This window comes from Cicer arietinum, chromosome 6 (genome assembly GCF_000331145.2).
Source record: "Cicer arietinum cultivar CDC Frontier isolate Library 1 chromosome 6, Cicar.CDCFrontier_v2.0, whole genome shotgun sequence".
Lineage (NCBI taxonomy): Eukaryota > Viridiplantae > Streptophyta > Magnoliopsida > Fabales > Fabaceae > Cicer > Cicer arietinum.
In genome coordinates, this window is record NC_021165.2 from 6,710,118 (window position 1) to 6,729,468 (window position 19,351).

At 29.8% G+C, this 19,351-nt stretch overlaps 2 protein-coding genes across 4 annotated transcripts in view; one reads left to right on the top strand and one right to left on the bottom strand.

Moving 5' to 3' along the window:
• Positions 1-881: 881 nt before the first annotated feature.
• On the bottom strand, positions 882-6,901 carry LOC101507204 (ultraviolet-B receptor UVR8-like). 3 transcript variants are annotated; one of them, XR_012163583.1, is made up of 14 exons: positions 6,658-6,901; positions 5,961-6,089; positions 5,632-5,818; positions 5,286-5,432; positions 5,094-5,175; positions 4,860-5,015; positions 4,475-4,648; positions 3,679-3,750; positions 3,384-3,455; positions 2,992-3,110; positions 2,552-2,634; positions 2,354-2,406; positions 1,649-1,848; positions 882-1,385 (listed from the first exon to the last, which is right to left on the bottom strand). XR_012163583.1 is itself a non-coding variant. In XM_027336204.2 (13 exons), the coding sequence occupies exons 1-13, from the start codon at positions 6,749-6,751 to the stop codon at positions 1,723-1,725; spliced, it is 1,494 nt and encodes a 497-aa protein (XP_027192005.1). In that variant the 5' UTR covers positions 6,752-6,901; the 3' UTR covers positions 882-1,722. The 3 variants fall into 3 exon arrangements, 2 of the variants coding, with proteins under 2 accessions (XP_027192005.1, XP_004503906.1); XM_027336204.2 differs by having other exon boundaries at positions 882-1,848; XM_004503849.4 differs by lacking the exon at positions 5,961-6,089 and having other exon boundaries at positions 882-1,848; positions 6,658-6,898.
• Positions 6,902-18,883: 11,982 nt separating this feature from the next.
• The window catches only part of LOC101507520 (lipase-like PAD4), a 6,128-nt gene continuing 5,660 nt past the window's right edge, over positions 18,884-19,351 (top strand). The window contains 2 exon segments of the mRNA XM_012716750.3: positions 18,884-19,095; positions 19,230-19,350. Of these exon segments, the coding sequence (XP_012572204.1) occupies positions 19,073-19,095; positions 19,230-19,350 (144 nt within the window). The 5' untranslated portion in view covers positions 18,884-19,072.

The window sequence follows — 19,351 nt, forward strand, 5'->3', positions numbered from 1 at the left end:
ACTTTCAACAAAAGATTCACTGTCACTTTTTTTTATAGACTGAAATAACGAAATTCACAGCATTAAATATAGAGAAAAAATAACATTCTAGATTTTAATTTGCATCCCAATTTTTCCCTTATTTGAATTTAATTAGTACTTTCTTTTTCCAGTGATGTATGTGCAAAAAAAAATTATCTCAAAATGAATTTATTTTCTTCCATTTTTTATGTAATATTAATTATTATTATTTTAGTTATACCATTTACATACATCATTTCCAATTCACTATCTTCTACTTTGGATTAAAGTTAATATTGAATACTCCAATAATTAATAAAAATGATTTAATAAAAATATTATTCTTTTTCTCATATTTATATTATTCTTTAATATATGTAAATTGTTCAATGGCTACACATAGAGAGTATGTATTTTTAGAGAGGAAGGCATAAAGATCTTGTGTCCTCCTCAATAAAATGTTGTAAAGTCTATTTTAGTAGTAGAATTTGAAAATTATTTAGTATACTCTTTTATTGGATATTCTTAAATAAATAAAACTTTTAAAATACCCTTACAATAGATAGACTATATGTATTTTTGGATAAAAACTAATATACAGTTAATTTTAAGTTTATGGTACATTAAAATGTACATCATAAACTTTAAATTTACCGTGCAACAAGAATTTTGAAGGATTTCTAAGCCTTTTTTTTCAAATAACTTAAGTTCATCTTCATTTCTTGTTGAGTCTTAGGGTTTATAGATGTTTTTATGTGTTGATTTAGATTTATATACGGTGCTTTAGGAACATGATTGTATTGTTATTGTTTTGTAATAGTATTTCAAACTAAGTTTGGTATGTCTGCTAATTAAGTTTTTGTATGCTTATGTGAACTAAGTTAACGAAAATAGAAAATATATGTGTTAATACATGAACTGGATTCACATATCCATACTCAAACTCAGTTTGTACATGCTACATGAACTGAATTTATGATTGTCATCAACACTTCAATATTATGTGCCTTTTTTATTTTGAATGTACCTGTTAGTTGAGTATGTATGTCTATTTGTGTGCAGACATGTTGCATACTACGTTTGAATACATCTACTGCCTCAAGGTTCATATTAGATTGACCACTTTTGAATAAGCTCGTCGCGTGGCGACAATCATGCTACGTCTTCAAGGCAATCGCAACAGCAGGAGTAGATCGATCAACCTCCACAGTTGGATGTGGAGGATCCCCAACAACGATACCAGGATATCTAAAACTTCACAGTAGCTGAGGGATTACCTAGCAATTTTGTCAACACAACCATCCTTAGGACAATTAGTACAAACCCGAAGCAACACTAGTGGTTGAGACCTGAGGTCCCCTCCATCACTTCCATATCGAAGTCCTCTGCACCAGAGATCCCTTGGTCATTTGCCCATAAACTCTTTCTATTCTATCATTTATCTTGCACACCGAAAATATTACAAGCCATATTTTCATTGATGACATAAAAACAAACATACTAACTAATGATCGTAAGAATTGATACGCTATACTCTATCTGTAATGAAATATAAGTAAAAAGATACATGTATTTATTTATTTATATGTATCTTTTTACTTAGATTTGATTTCAGAAAGAATATAATATAACCTCATACATTACATACATTGTTATTATGCACATAATAATCTTCATTATCCCCAGCTCCTTCTTGAGTTTGTTGGTCTCCCTGATTCAGAGCTACATCATTTCCTTGAACTGATCATTAATTGTTGGGCTACTATCAGTTGAAACATCATTTTCAGGTACATTGGCATCAAAAGTACTATAACCCTTATCTGAAGTACTGCCTTGTGATCGCAATGCCTGCCAAATCATTCCAAGTTGTGTGATTCGATCAACTTATTTATGTTTACAAGAGTGTACAAAATACTGTTGAAAATATGTTTGTGTAAAAATTAAGCAACGATCAAATATGTACCAAGTCAACAACCATATATGCTTAGTTTCTTATGAATATATAGTTTTTAGACCATGTCAAATGACATTGCCAACATAACACGTAACATTATATATCCTTTGTGTCTAAGTTTGAAAACTAAACAAAAACACTGTTAGAGTTATTAAGCACTACAAGTAGTTTAAAATAGATAGAGTACACATATTTATTCTTAATAATCACAAAGAGTACATATACTTAATCTAAATTATTGATGTCATGTCATCTAAGTTATTTTTACAATTAAATATAAAATTGCTCATTATTTAAACAAAAAAAAGATTTATTATACATTTTTAAAACTAACTTATGCTGCATGCACATCTTGAGTTTATATCTAGTGTGTACTAATTACTAAAACAAGAGACTTACAGTTTCATTTGGAACAACTGCATATCTTACTGATAGGGAGGCAAATGATTTCCCTGTTCAAGGAAAAATGAAACATTTTAAATAATGCTTAATTGTCCAAGGGGGAAAAATGAATTCTAAATTAAACCACCAAATGGTATCAATCAATAATGGATACAGAGAAAGGAACACATCACACATGAATTTTAATCATAGCACCTGATGATGGATACTTTGAGGATTCTATGTGCTGCTCACTACATCCATCAACATTGAAGGCATCAATAATTATTGGAACGCTCCTGTAAACATCCCAAAGAGATCACATTAAGTGAATGATTGGTAAAATGACGAAAATTCCATTCCCAATCGATTTTATAGATTAAGTCAGTAAAATGAAGAAATTAACTTGGTTGCAAAAAACCATTGTTTGAATTAGTGAATCAATAAGTTAATTACTACTAACATATCAGGAGAAAATACTAACATGTTGTCGATAAAAAAAAAATGCTAGCAAATTGTGACCAAATCAAAGAAAATATCCAAGGTGCCTAAAAAGTGTACATAGAATGTCTTTGTAAGTTCATAAGTCAAAACACACAACTATGGTTTCATGCAACTAACAAAATAAAATTATGGTTTCATGCAGAGGCAATTACCTGTCTATGGTGTCTCCATGCCCAAGTTGTCCATTTGCACCTCTTCCCCAAGAATATACATTTGCACTCTCAGTAACAGCAACTGTGTGTCTCCAACCACATGAGACCTGAACTAATTTCTACCAACCCAAACAAAAGTTTGCATAAATAAAAAATAGTGGTCGTGACTCATGAATCAGGGATCTAAATTGCAGACCACATCACCTGATGCGGTTGCATTATTGCGGCTGCAGGCGACATTGCAATTCACGTAGCAGCTACCGTAGTGGCTGCCATCGCAATGCCTGCAACCGCATTCGAGTCCGAAATTTAAAACTATGAGTCATGATTATACATAGTCGGATATTTTTAAAAGAGAGAAATGGGAAGAAGGTTTTAGAAGTTTCAAGTACCTGATTATGTGGAAAGTTCACTAGCATGGGAGTGGAACAATCAAAATTGTTACCAACTCCAATCTGTCCGAACTAAAATGAAAGGGAGAAATTAAAAGGTTACAATTTACCAAACAAATGCTAAACAATCTAGTTACAAGATCACGTGAATTAGCTTTGGGTAACTTTTTGTGTATTTTAAAATTTGTTTTTATCTTGTAGAGTCGTTTTTTTTTAAATAACCTTGTGCAGTCATGAGTATTTTAATGTTTTTATGATACAAAACAATATCATGGAAATAGGAGAATCTGCCAACCTTATTCCAACCCCAGCCAAAAAGTTGTCCAGTAGAGGTGAGTGCCATACTATGCCTCCATCCACCTGATACCTGAAAAAAGTGCGCATAAAGTTGACTGAATCACCAATTTAGTCCTCAAAATTGTAACAGTTCGTCATTTTCGTTCCTAAAATTTGAAATATAGCAAAAACGCCTGAAATTGAGGCGAGTCCATCAAAATAGTCGCTAGTCTCTATTAAATTTTTCTGTTAGAGGATATGAGGTGACACACTGGACATTAATTGTAGATGTCTTGCCGGTGTTAAAAGTGTGTAACAAGATTTTGTTTAACCAAGCTTTCTTTATATTTAACAGCCGGCAGAAATTATATTGTCAGACAACCTTCATTATCAAACTCATCAAAGCAATGTTGTCACAATTAGATTACATATCGAACTGGCGAGATTTCCAAGTCATAGTTTATTGGTTCAATTTGTTCAACCATGGTTGAATAAATCGGTTGAACAAACCATGGTTCAAACAGACTCAATCCAGTTCTTAAAGACTGAACCAATTGTGGTTGAACCAATCAACAGACTGGCCGATACGATCCGGTATTGACAACATTGCTTCAAAGGGAAGTAGTTCTATGCCTCTATCTCATTTCAGAAAAAAGAAATCCAACTTCCAAAATGGGACTCAGGCAAGATATGTCATATTAAAAAAGAGTAAAGCCGAAAAATTTGGACCTTTAAACTTCTAGATATGTCATATTAAAGAAGACATGTAAATGAGACTAAATTGTTACTAACTCTGCATGAATTTATAGGACAACCTGAGAAATGAACTTATCACTCAATGCTTGAACCTTGCAAGGTACAAGATGATCCTCAAAATTTCCATGTCCAAGTTGACCATATTTACCCCATCCATGTGTGTATAATCCACCGGAAGAAGAAACAGATATGGTATGCCTCCAGCCACAAGAAACCATGACTATCTTCTCGCCCTGCAAAATGGCCATTTATGATATCATAAGTTAAAAACTTGAAGCGCTTCTTTCTATGTTTGCATTTCTCGTACCTATTTTGTTTGGAATCGGGATTGTTGTTCAGACAAAGTTAAAAGCATGCTAGCTTTCTCGGAAATCGAACGATATTTATTGTCAAAATCGGTTTTTCTGAATTATAATAGATATAAGTTTGAGGACAATAACATACATGATCAACAGTCACTTTCTCGGGGATCGAGCGATTATTTGTGTCCCCTAATCCTAAATTTCCATATTGTCCCCAACCCCATCCGTATAAATCCCCATCTTCAGTAATCGCCACGCTATGCTCAGCACCAGCAGCAACCATGTTGATGTGTATTCCCTTTAACAGTTGAAAAATTCATGAGCAACATGGTAATGATCATTATATATAACATACATTCAGCTCATAAAAAAGTACCTCAAATGTGAATAATTTTTGTGGCACTGGAGAGTCCTTAGTGGTACCAATTCCAAGTTCACCATTTTGATTCCTCCCCCAACTTTAACCATCACAGCAAAATAATACAATAATGTAAGTCAACAGAAAAAAAAAATAGAAACAAACAAATTAAAGACAGATTAAAAATATGAGCAACAAAGAACTACAAACCTGAGCACCTTGCTTTCCATTGTAACTGCCAAACAATGACTGTCCCCACAAGCAAGTTGCTTTATCCTTAAACCTTGTAATGCTCTGATGGGATGAGGAATGAGCAGATCACTATGATCACCATGACCTAACCTTCCAAAATCACCCCTGGAAAAGCATAATATGGTCTGCTTGAAAACTTAAAGATATCATTGTATCATGTATCAGGTGTCAATTGAGTGGTAAGAGCTTAACTATGCAACCTTAAGGGACAGAGTTCAAAATCCCCTTAGACACAGTGTCAAATGAGATTCTGATTATGAGGAAAAAAAACACCGGCCAAATGTAGTTAAGGTAAAGAGCATACCATCCACAACTATATACATTGCAGCCGGACTCAGAACGCACCACTGTATAATCAGCTCCACAAGTAACAGACACAATGTTTTGGCCATCGAATGCGCTCAGTTTTGTGGGTAATAGTCGATCGTTAGTATCACCATGGCCTAATTGTCCATCTTCTCCTCGCCCCCAAGAGCAAACAACATTTCCAGCTGTTAAACAATCAAAATTGAAACAAAGTAAAATATCACAATCAAGATCTTGCTTCATTAAAGTAAAGTGTGAAAGCCGGAGACTTAACAAAGAAGACTAACAAATAAAATTAATAACAGTAGCTCTGGAAATGGATGCCACCTTTGAAGGCAAAGAAAATAATTGAAGTATAAGAAACTAGGGGCTTGAAAATAAGGTATGCGATCGTAATCTCGACTATGACGTCAAGATTTTTTGTTTCTTTGTGCCTGCAACACGATCGTCCCATCACTGAGACCACATTTAACTGCAATTATTTGCAATACAAAAGAACCACAAAACAATTGCGAGCATGATTTAAAATCTAAATAAACTAGTAAGTTTTGAATTCATTAAACAAGTACTTCTTACAAAGAAATATTAGAAAACCAAATTTCTGTGTCTGTGATGATGGAGACCAAGATGCAAAACTCAAAATGCAGTGTCAATAATTGGTTGATTTCCAGGAGTTCAATTCAAAGACAATGACAAGTGACAAATATCAAAACCTGGATCATGCAAATGCAGGTAGACAACACAACATAACATAAACAAAACCAAAAAATATATAAAGGGACACTGGTAGGTACCACAGAGAAGCTACAAATATTAGGTCTAACTCTTCTTTACAAAACTAGCACGTAAGGTGAGAGGAGTGTCATTCTTTATAAACTCTTTTAAAGTTGTATTTATTTTCAATGTGAGACATGGATTTTTCCATGGAAAAAACATTAACATACTAACAACTAGTATACTAATATTTCTATTATTATTTAAAAATAAAAAATCAAAGCAAAGGAGCAAAAAGTATAGTGCATACTGAGAAGTGCTACAGTGTGGCTGGCACCAGCAGATATGAGAAGAACACGAGGAGGTGGATCACAGAATTCACTCATCATCAATTGATCATCCATGATTTCTTTTCTTTGTGTGAAAAGTTGACGGATGAACTCAACGTACTTCTTTTATATTAAAGTGGAACATCAACAAGACAATAAAGAAAACAAAATACAATAGTACAACTAAACTTTCTTTGTTAGTTCATAAAAGTCTAAGCAGGGAAATGAGTAGGTGAAATTCAATTAGATCATTCAAGAAACTCTATTAATTAAAACCCTGCTTTTTCCTATACCATTAATGTATTATTTAACTGTATATAAGTTTTTTACTATGATAAATATATTAAATTTCGTTCTAAGTTTTTTTAATTTTTTTTAATAATAGTTATTTAATTTGCTTTATAAAAATTTAATTTTTTTTAATAAGAGACGAATTGAATATAATTTTTTTAAAAAATTAATGTTTAAAATTTATATTTAATTTATCTTTTTTATTAATAAAATTTAAATTTTTGTAGTAGATATTTTCATAGTGTTCTAAACATATCAAAAATCTGAATAATACACATAAATTGACTTCAAACTAATAACCAAAATAATTGATAAAAAATATTTAGTAGACTATTATTTGAAGAACTTTTTTAAAATAATTAAAAATAAAATATAATATATTTATAAGATTAATACTTATTTAAACAAAAAATAAAATGTGATCTTGATATTAACAATTTTTTATTCCATGTAATTTTGTCACTTTCGTCCAGTCCCCATAGTCAGGTTACATGTTTGACAAGGAACTCAACTGATTTTGTTTTTAATAGTGAATATTAATAGTAATCGTTTAATTTTTATTAGAGATAAAATTTCAACTCATAACTTCATTGTTATTTTAAGTTTTTCAAACTATTTTATGACTTTAGATTACTGAATGATCAATGTTAACACATTTTTTAAAATATATTTTTTAATATTTAATTTATTAAAAATTACATAATTCTCAACAAAATATAATTAAAAAATATATATATTAAACAATGAGTTGTTAGTATTATTATTATGATTTTAGTTTATGTTTTAAAATGTGTTGAGTAAAAAAAATGTTTTAAATCGTCTTTTAAAAATCGAACGTGTCAATTTAGTCGTGCAATCAATCAACGGTAATATTGGAGAGTCACTAATTAAACTACATCACTCTATTAAAAATATTTTAAAATTTTCATGACATATAAATTGCATATCTGTAAAATTCAATAAAAAAAACTATATTAGTTAATTTTTTTTTACTAATTTCATATATATGTTGAGTATTGCTAAGAAATAATCACATCTTAAACTATATTGGCTCTTATCCAAATAAGATGTTATTTATACAATTTATAAAAACTAATAAAAAGATAAAACCATCTTTGACCCTAGCATACTAAAAAATCTACTACAAGTAAAATGTGTAATATTGCGTTTGTTAATAAATTACTAAATATACATTGAGAAATAAATATAATAAGTTTATTTATAATAGTAAGTTTGTAACAAGGTTAATAAAATAGTTATAACAATCCAAAAAATAAACGCATAATAAACTAATTAATATAAAACTAACATCCCCTCAAGATGAAGAGTGTATGTTAAGAATTCTCAGCTTGTTAATAATTTAATTGAATGATGTACGTTCAAGTGATTTAGTAAAGAAATTTGCCAGCATATTTGATGAAGAGATGGACAAGAGTTTGAACAATCAAGTTTGTAGTTTGTCCCGAACAATGTGACAATCAATTTCTATATGTTTAGTTCTCTCATGGAATGTTAGGTTTGATGCAATGTTCTTGGCTGGTTGATTATCGCAATAAAGAGTTGCAGGGATGGAAAAATCCATGATTAATTCTTGCAAAAGAAATGTTATCCATTGAATTTCACAAGTTGTTGACGTTAATGCTATATACTTTGCTTCTGAAGATGAACAAGATATAGTTTTTGGTTTCTTGGACCTCCACTAAATCAATGATGATCCAAGAAATATACAAAATCTAGTTACAGACCTTCTCGTTTATGGGCAGGTTGCCCAATCAGAATCGCTAAACGCTCGTAGTTGAAGCTGGAGGCTGATGAGTAAAACAATCTTTGGACTGGTGCAGCTTTTATGTATTTGAGGATTCTCATCGTTGTCATGTAAGGATCTTCAGTTGGTGATTGCATAAATTGACTAAGTTGTTGCACTGTGAAAGTGATATCAAGTCGGGTGTTGGTCAAGTAGAGAAGACGTCCAATAATTCTTCTAAAAGAGGTTGGATCATGAGGTTGTGCCTTTGAGTTGTACAAAAATTTGCAGTCCTTGATCATAGGTGTATTGCAAGGTTTAGCGCCTAATAATCCAACGTCTAACAAGATATTGAGAGCATATTTACGTTGACATATGTAGTAGGGGTGTACGTGGGTTGGGTTGGGCCGGTTTTAACAAAACCCGATATCTGACCTGATCGATTATTTTTGGGTTGAGTTAAGTTCTAAACCCGTATTTTTTCATTTAACCTGAATCAAATCGACCCAATCAAGAATGGGCAGCGGCGCAACTTCAGGAAGTCTGGACATAAAAAGAAGGTGGACGAACATATGGAACACAAGAAGAAGGTGGACGAACATATGGAACATAAGAAGAAGGTGGACACATATATGGAACAAAGAAAAAAGTATATGAATACTATTGAAAATCTGCAGAAAGAGTAATGAAACCTACTAGACTACCCAACAAAATTTTAAAAGAAAAATTATAACTAGTTACCGGGTCGCGTCTACGGGTCAACGTGTTCAAATTGTTGAACCTATTATCCGAACCAAATATAAGCGGGTTGAGTTGGGTTAGACCCAAAAGTGATCGGGTACGGGTAAAAATTGGGTTGGGTTGGGTTGGATGATCGGGTTGGCGGGTCGACTCGCGCCCATGTACACCCATAGACATATGTGAATACCCTCCCTTGAACGAGAGATCTCCAATCCAAGAAAGAACTTTAAGTCCTCAAGGTCTCTAATCTGAAAAGAAATTTTTTAAAAAGTTTTAATCATATTGATCTTCAATTCATAATTACCTGCAATAATAATATCATCTACGTAAACCAACAAATCAGTAAAAGAATTTAATTTCTTGAGAATGAATAAGGAATGATCATGTTTTGAATGTTGAAAATCAAATGATATCAAAGCAAAAGACAGTTTGGCAAACCATTCTCTACTCGCTTGTTTTAAACCATACAATTTTTTTTTAAAATGACAAACCTTATTACTATTATGACTTAGATAACCAGGAAGAAGTTTCATATAAACTTCCTCATGAAGGTCACCGTGAAGAAAATCGTTACTAACATCTAACTGTTTTAAAAACCAATTATTAGTGACAGCGAAAGCAAGAAGTAATCTAGCAGTAGCTAATTTAACCACATGAGAAAAGGTGTCTAGAAAATCAACACCATCTAATTGAGTGAAACCTTTGACAACGAGTCTAGTCTTGTGCCTTTCAATTGTAGCATCAGATGGAATGGATTTAGGAGGACTATGATCGTTAGGAGCAGTCCTAGAATCATCGTCAGTAATTGAAGAAATTAATAGATTTGGTGTTCTTGTATCCAAGAGAATATTCAGGTGGAAAACCATGTTTAAAATAGCAATGATCAATAATGTGTCCTAGCCTGTTGCAAAAAGTACATTGCCGTTGAGGACCTACCTCTGCCCCGACCAGATCTGCCACGACCCTTACCACGATGTGAACCATTTTTAGGATTAGCATTAGAAGTACCATTGATGGAAGAGTTCATTAGAACCTTGGCATCAATAGAAGGACCGATAATTTGTCGTTCTTGCTGTAAAATTAAAGAAAATGTTGCGGTGATATCAAGTAGATGATCCATCATCAAAATCTGGGTTTCTACCGTATTAAAATTGTCATTGAGGCCCTTTAAAAAACAGGTTAAGGCTTTAGAGGAACGATAACCTAAGACTAATTTATGTAAACTTCACTCAAAAGAATTAGAGAAAGAACAATCAGCGATGGGTCATAAAACCTCTAACTTCTACTAAAGAATACTCCATGCAGTAAAGAAATCAGAGACCTATTTATCACTCTATTTAAATATAGTGTAAATCTTGAAGAAGATCGGAAAAAACGAAAATGATCTCCTTTAAAAAATCGATTCTTTAGATGATCCCATAAACCTTTTGAATTCTCAATGTGTATAGTACTTTGAGCAATAGAAGAAAAAAAAGTACGTGTAATCCAAGAAATTACTATCATATTGCAGCACTCTCAAGCATCAAATAACAGATCGCTCTCAGTTGACATCGATAACTTGCCGTTGATGAATTTCGCTTTGTTCTTGGAGATTAATGCACATTTCATCAAACGACTCCAGTTGTAATAATCTGGCTCTTGTAAAGTTTGATTTATAAGCAATGTGCCCAAATTTTCGCCACGATAAAGGTAATACTGCGATGTAAGATTTCGCAATTCATCGTGAGAAACAATTGAAGAGGTGGTTGAGGATGAATCGTCATCAGAACCTGCCATTGAAGAGTTGGGAGAAGGAAATGAGAGGAAAAGAAAGGCAAAAACGAGACGAGAAATAAGATGAATGAAATCGTCGTTTTTTGAATTTTAGACATAAAAAGATGAAGAAACGTTTAAAAGTAGAATAGAGAAAGAAAAAAAAAAACTTCTAATACTATATTAAATTACTGAATATACATCATTTATTAATTGAAAAATAAATACAACGAATCTATTTATAATAATAACTTTGTAACAAAACTACCAACAAAATAATTATAACAAGCCAAGATATAAAGACATAATAAACTAATATAAAACAAACATTAAAAGATGACCTACTTTTACGATGTTTTTAAAAAAGCACTTTTAAGATATTTTTAGGATGTAAGGTATAATTTGAATAGAGAGTGAGTAGGTGTGAGTTTGTTTAGAGAGTAATGAGCATGTATATTACATAGTACTACGATACTTCTAGCCTCTAGGAGTACTAGAATAACATCAATGCATAACGACAAAATAACGCATGCATATTAATTTTGAGTGAGAAAGAGAGTTGAGGAAGATTGAATAGAGGTTGTTGCGGGTAGGTGAGAGAAGTAAACAGGTTTCATTATTCCAGGACAGGCGGTTATCGAACCAGTGCACTGAGGTTCTTCTCTTTTTGTCTTTTTTTCACAAAAAATTACTTCCCGTTTGGGTAGTTTTTCTGTTTTTAAATTGTTAAAAACTAAAATTAATTTTTAGTTTTAAATTTTAATTCTTAATTAATTTTTATTTTATTTCAATTAAATTATTTTTTTATTCCATCACATTATAAATCTGTCAAATATAACAAATATATTGATATATAAAAAATAATTAAAATTAAAAAATAAAATAGTTAAATAAATTTTAGTCTATACCTATTTTATTATTTTGTTTTTAATCCTATTAAAAAAAATCAACTTTTAGTCCTTTAAAATGTTTTTATTTTCTGTCTCAAATTTTGTATTCTTTGAATTTTTTAATTTTTTTTAGTAATATTTAGCACATTATAAAAAAAATTCCTTAAAATTAATTTTTTCCAAACAAGTTGTTAAACATGTACTCAACATTGGTACAAAAAATCATTCAAAAATTCAAATGATACACAATAGTTAGTTTAAAATCAGGACTAAAACAAAAACGAAAAATTTTTAGAACTAAAAGTTGATGAATTTTTTTATAAGGATTAAAAATTTATTTAAATCAAAATAAAATATTTAATTTTAATTATTTTAAAATAATTTTAATATTATAAAATTATAATTTATTTAATTATAATAACTTTAATAATAATGATTGGAAGTGGTTTGTGGAACTAGAAGATTACTATTTTGTAGTGGTATGTCGTCGAAGACTGTAGCGGTCAAAAGAGACAATTGATAATTGAAGGTGGTGGTCGGAACGTAACGACAATGACTACAGTGGTGGTAGTATGTGATTGGTGGCGGCGGTGGTTGGTCGTGCTAGTGGTGATCAGAGGTGATGATTGGAGGGGGTGGGTGGTGATGACATAAGTAGTCGGAGTTAGGTGGTTGAGGTAGGAGATGATGGTCGATAGTCAAAGATCGTGGTGGTGGTTGTTAGAGATGGATGGTTGGTGGTGTTAGCAATGGTCGGATGTGGATGGTCGGTGATGATGGAGGTGGTCAGTCGGAGGTGGGTAGTATATAGTAGTGGTTGATGGTTGTTGGAGTACGATAATTATGTCATTTGACGGTGACTAATTGTGGTGGCCTCAAATTTTGAGAGTTTACTCGAAAACAATTGAGTTTTCATCAAAGTTTATTTAAAATAGAAAAAACTTTAGAATCATAAAAAAAATAATGATATTTGAAACCAAGTTTCGAGTTCATGAGTCGATTATGTGTAGAGAAGATATTAATATTTTACAACATCCGTTGAAAAATAATTACCTCTAATTAATTGTGAAAATTTTATATAACTTAAAAAAAATATGTATTTTCTCCTTATTAATAAATGCAAATATAATTTTTTTTATATAAATGTGATGTTAAAATAAAAGTATGCTTACATTATAGAGAAAAAAAAATTATTATCGTACTTAACACAAGTGGTCTTGTATTTCTACGTATCTCTAAGTGTAATTGATAAATCAAAACTACGTAATCTTTGAATAAAAACTGGAGATGTGTTGATTGATTTAAAAAAAAAATTGTTGCCATAAGAAGTTTGGTAAGAAAAATGGCGTTGTTTTGATAAAAGAAAATAATGGTGTTGAGTTAGTTTGATTGTTACAAGTAATTGTTAAAAAAAAATGAATTTTAGAACACAACTTGTGTCATAAAAATTCAAATATTCAAAAAATATCACTTCTATTTAACTTATTTAAAAAATGTTTTTTTTTTATCAATTTATTTGTGAAATTGAATTTTAGAACTACTAATTTCTAATTTGTGTTCTTACAACTTAAAAGATTAAAAAGAAAAGAGTCAAATTTACTTAATTTATTAATATTTGATTATATTTTTAGAAGATTTAATAAATTTTTATTTGAGAGTGGGATCTATATTTTGAACAAAGAGTGAAATTATAGTTTTATCACAAAATAACAAAAATGTAAAGAAAAATAAATGGGACGAGAGCCCAACTTGAATCAATTTGAAAGAATTGACAAAAAAAAAATGGTAAAAATGAATTTAAAAAAAGAGAACCGAAACCCAATACTATTAAAATTATAATTTTGTTATTACTAAGAAATGGGAAAGTGTAAACAGACATCCTTGTACGTTCAAAAGAGGTGAAAGAAAGATGTTGAAATAAGAGAAAGTGAAGGAGAGAAGAGAGAAGACGGAGGGTGTCGTATGCAGATTGATGGAGTTGCATGCGGTGGATCGGAGATGACAGTAGTAGTAGTTATCTTCTCTCATTTGTATTCAATTTTTTATTTAATTTTTGTTGGTTGCGTTATTAAATTGAGTTTGAATTTGTTTATCATTAACATTTAATTTAATTTGATAAATGAAGATGGTGAATTTTTTGATTTTTTTACTTTTTTTTACGTTGTTTCTTTTCTTTTTATTGTTCCATTTTTGTTTTAGAAAAATCCTATGTTTTTTTTTTTATTTATGTAGAAAAAATCCCTCCTTTTCTATGTTTTTATTTCTGAATTTTTTATTTTTATTTTTTTATTTATAGGCTCAAAATTTATTATTGAGGAACTTTTTGTGTCCATAAAATAAGATTGCGTTTTTATTTTTAATTAATTTTGCATATATTGTATTCAGGGTGAAGATTGAATCTTTAAAAGGCAAAGTAAAACACCAAACATCCACATATTTTTATTTATTTTTACTTATTGTAATTATTATTATTTATTATTTAACTATGTAAGTGACATTTTAACTACGTTGATATTTCAAAAATATTATATATTATTTAAAACATCATAATAAATTCTTATATGAGGTACCGTCAAATATTTAATATAAACACTTTTTAAGGTTCCAAGAGACTAACTATTTAGACTCTTCCCTTATAGTTATACCTACCTCGTTGGTTATATAATATTTTTCTCCAATATATAATTACTAAAAATAATATTCTTTAATAAAACTATATATCAGTAAGAGTTTAACGCGGAATGTATGGACAGGATCAAGGATGTTTATCCAAGTCAATCAAACCTAAAATACAACAACAATGAGCAAGTAATAGAATAGCATGATGATAGATAATTTTTTTAAAATGTTATAATAAAATATATAAAATATAAAAATGTTATAAAGAGTGATATCAGAGCATATATAATAAAGTCAATCACTGTTTATATAATAAATAACACTCTTATCTTAGAAACTAATTTTATACTTTATATAATGGTTAGTTGTTTTCAATTTTCAGATGACGCAAAAAAAGTAAAGAAACCAAGTGAAACGCAAACGCGTTTTAGAGTCAAGAGTGAAGACAAGCACAGAGTCACGCTTTCACTCTGTCTCAATTCTCACTCAATTTCACGCGGTATTAGAAGTCCACCTTTTCCCTTCATATTTGGATAATAATTGAATCATTAATTGGGCACACCGTAGTGTAGTATTACTACGCTATATTATCATTTCAATTAAATCCATATTTTGAAAACCTTGTTACCTTTAGATTTTTAATTTAACATCTATACACATAAAATAATTTTACACTTTAAATGTCATTTTACTATGTTATACCATTTATTTTAAAATACTTTTACAAAAACATATCATTTATTTTAAAATATTTTTACAAAAACTTGATGATATGGCATAATATATTATTCTCATTGAATCTTAGTATAAGATTTTTACTTTAGTTTATACTGATAATACATTTCATAATTTCTCTAAGATTTTTGTTGATTTGATTTATTAATATTATCTCCGGTCCCAATTATAAGAAATAAGATTTTTCTGTTCTCATTTATAAAAAAAATTATAACTTTTAAGATGTATTTGTTGTTTAAATAATATTTTTATTTTTATTTAATGTTTGTCTTTTAAATATTAGTGAATGTATTTAATGTCTCACACTTTACTATGAAGATTATATTTATAAAATTATTTTAAAAAATAATCATAAAAAATAAATTCATTGATATATATTGATGTTTTTCTATGAGTTATAATTATGTTTTTCTTCTAGTAATTGGTTGGATGTTAAGTAAGTTTTAGTCTATATAAAATTTAAAAGTTTTGTTTGTAATCTCTTTAAAAAATTATTTCACTTTTAGTTCTAAAAATTTTCTACTCATGTACATCATTTGAATTTTTGAATGATTTTTTTGTAATTATGTTCAATATTATAAACATTTCTCTTAAAAAAAATAGATTTTTTTTTTAAAAGAGGTCATTAATTAAATAATAATTTTTAAACTTATGGTGTTTAAAAACTGATATTTAATTAATCTCTTATTAAAAATTATAAATTTTTATGAGAGAGGTTCTTATAATGTTCTAAACATCCTACTAAAATATCATTCAGAAAACAAAGATGGAAAATTTTTAAGATTTAAAGTTGAAAAAAAAATATAGAGATTAAAGGTAAAACATTAAAATTTTCTTAGGACTACAAACTTATTTAATTCATAATATCATTCCATTGTTTGTTTATTTTTTATTCTCAAGAGTACATCGAAGTCAACATAGAATATGTAAACAAATTCACAACATTCAAATTTATAGTATATAACGACAAAATAATTATAAATGTTTTGACATAATTAAAGTAACTATAATACTCAAGATTTTGAATTTGTAGCATTGACAACCAAGTTAGTGACAATATTTGTAGTTGATCGAACTGATTTGCCAATAAAAACTACAAACATAGCACAAAATGGAAAATAAAAAAAAAAACGGTGTACCAAGCTGACAAATAAAACAATGTCACACGCAGACAATGAACTCACGAAAAATGCAGGGGAAAAACCAAATATATGTGAGGACTATTTATTTAAATAAAAAGATAAAGAAAAAAAACGATGCAGAAGGGCGATTTCAAGACCAAAAATGACTGTAAATCACTCTCTCTTTAATGCGTGGAAAACAAAAGAAAAACAAACAAAAAATTTGATACAACTTTGTTTTTACAAGAAATGTTAGACAAATGAATTTGGTTTCTCCAAAGAAGACAATTCACTTTAGAAAATAAAGTGAACATCATTAACTATTATAATAACATGAATGATTGAAATTATATGGACATATATAATTAATCATAAATGATTATAATATCAAACATTGATTCACCCACTTAACCGACTATTAAGAATTATATTTGACTTTTCTATGTGTTAGCATAAAGCTATATATTTACTTTAGCATTTACATATTTCGATGATGTCACTTTAATAACTATGTAATACAAGTTAGTTTTTTGATAAAATTAAAAAAATTAAATAATATATATAATGTCATGAGTTTAATTTTAAATAATATACAAATTAGTTTTAGTTTTGAATTTTGTGGGTTGTATCTCCACTTGCCATTCTGTTTACAAACACATTGTTCAGTTGGAACATAAAATATGTTATTGTGTGAATTTAAAAATTTGTTGAAGTCCCACATTGGAACTTCTCCCTTTTCTTTTTGTCTCTTCGATATTTTAAAGCGGTTGTGTGTTGTTGTTCCTTTGTTTTATTTTAGAGTGGTTGTTATGCCATAGTCCCTTTGTTTTTTAGAGCGGTAGTCCCTTCATTTTTTTTTTGAACGGTTATTATGCCGTAATCCCTTTGATTTTTAGAGCGGTTTGATACCGTAGTCCTATCGATTTTTAGAGCTGATATTGTGCCGTAGTTATGAGTGATCATAGTATAATATTGCGTCGTCATATTGAGATTGACTTTAACTGCCATATTGAAGATGTAATCCTAGAACGGTTTTCTACGGTAAAGTGGAACTCCGATACACTGGATCTGAGTTGTTTTATCCTAGAAACCGATACACTGAATCTGAGTTGTTTTATCCTAGAAATTTCGTAGTTGATAGTCTGTGTTACACAATTTAGACAGTGCCGTGAAACGTCTTAAATAGAGCAATTTAGTTCGTGACTCAACCTAATAATATCTTCTGACATAAATTACAATTTTTAAATAATTTTCTAAAACACAAAAACAATATTTAATTTTGAATTTTGTGGGTTGTATCTCCAGTTACCGTACTGTTTACATTGTTCACGGTTGTGTTTTGATAATTTTGTGTAGGGTTTTGACATTGATTGTGAATGCAATCATTTTGACCGAGTTTCATACAATATTCCTAAGCCACGTACGAGCCACAATGTGTAGAGCGCTCCAAAAGTATTTGGAGACACATGTACTTAGAATGACTATTTGAAGACAATTTTGCACTCAAACTTTATACTTTATGTAATGATGAAATAGTTGAAGTTTATGTTGAATATTATGTCCATTTTATGCATATTATATCCAAATTAGGACTTCAAATTAACTCAAACAAGCAAATTAGAAAAACAATAAGGACCAACAAATATTTTTTAAAATCAAAATTAGAGGTAGAAACATCACATAATAAAAATAATATAGCACTACAAATCTATTATCTATCATTTGCTGTACCTTAAAAATATTTATAAAAAAATTAATATTGTGTCTTTGTATTTGAACCATAGACAACAAACTCAGTACTTAAGATGAACAAAGATCCCATTTTCATAACCCAAAAGATTGTGAAGATGTGGAGCAACATACATATACATATGCTGCAAACAAAATACATGAAAACCATATTTTTAAGTAAATGTCTTCCAATGTTTTCATGTTCCGGCCAATTTTGCTGCTTGATGTGACCTTGTGTGATGGATTTTCAAAATTTGCAAGCAAAACCAAGTTGACTATTTGAAGTGGGCAGAGCCATATTGGTTATTCTATGGTTAAAAAAGAGAAAAGCCACGTGTAAATTAATATTACATAGATTTATTATAACTAATCAGATATCCTCTATTAACTTTATTGAATCATCAAATTAGTTGATTAAGGAGGATATTGACAGTCAAATGAGAAAAGAATAAAATTTAATTGATTAAAGAAAAATTTGAGCGACTATCGTTTACGCTACGCGCTGGGTCTGATTAATAAAAATAAAATTATTATTATCACAAAAAAAAAAAAAGTTGCTCGTGTCTTAAAAAAAATGAAAAGAAAAAGAAGACGCATATATAAATATATATGCATAATTCAAAGGGTAAGAAAATTCAATTCAAGTTATTCATCCGTTCAAACTTGAAAGCTTACTCTTTCTTCCTCTCAACAAGAAAGAGACAAGACTCCAATTTAAGAAACAAATTAAAGAAGAAAATTTCAACTATTTCTTTTTTCTTCATTCTATTCCATGGCGGCTAACGAAGCTTCACCGTAAGTTCTCACTCTTCTTTCCGTCTGATTTTCCACTCACTCATTCATTTTCAACAAAATATCATAAATAAATCAAAATCAAAACTCTAACACATCTAAGGTTTTCGAATTTATGATAATTTGTTTCGTCGCAGATTTGAGAGCAGCGAGATGTTGGCAACGTTCTTGATTTCTACACCTCTCTTGCCGGAATCGTGGAGGCTGTGCAGTAAGGCAAACGCCTCCGCCGCTTCCCTCCGCAGTTTTGTGGTGGAGC

What these genes read in the sequence shown, in the direction of transcription:
- LOC101507204 (XM_027336204.2), bottom strand. Translation starts at nt 6,751, where the DNA reads ATGGATGATCAATTGATGATGAGTGAATTCTGTGATCCACCTCCTCGT. An exon ending in AAAAATTATTCACATTTGAG is followed by an intron (nt 5,016 to 5,093) that starts GTACTTTTTTAT and finishes CAACTGTTAAAG; the next exon opens with GGAATACACATCAACATGGT. An exon ending in CTCAAAGTATCCATCATCAG is followed by an intron (nt 2,407 to 2,551) that starts GTGCTATGATTA and finishes TTCCTTGAACAG; the next exon opens with GGAAATCATTTGCCTCCCTA.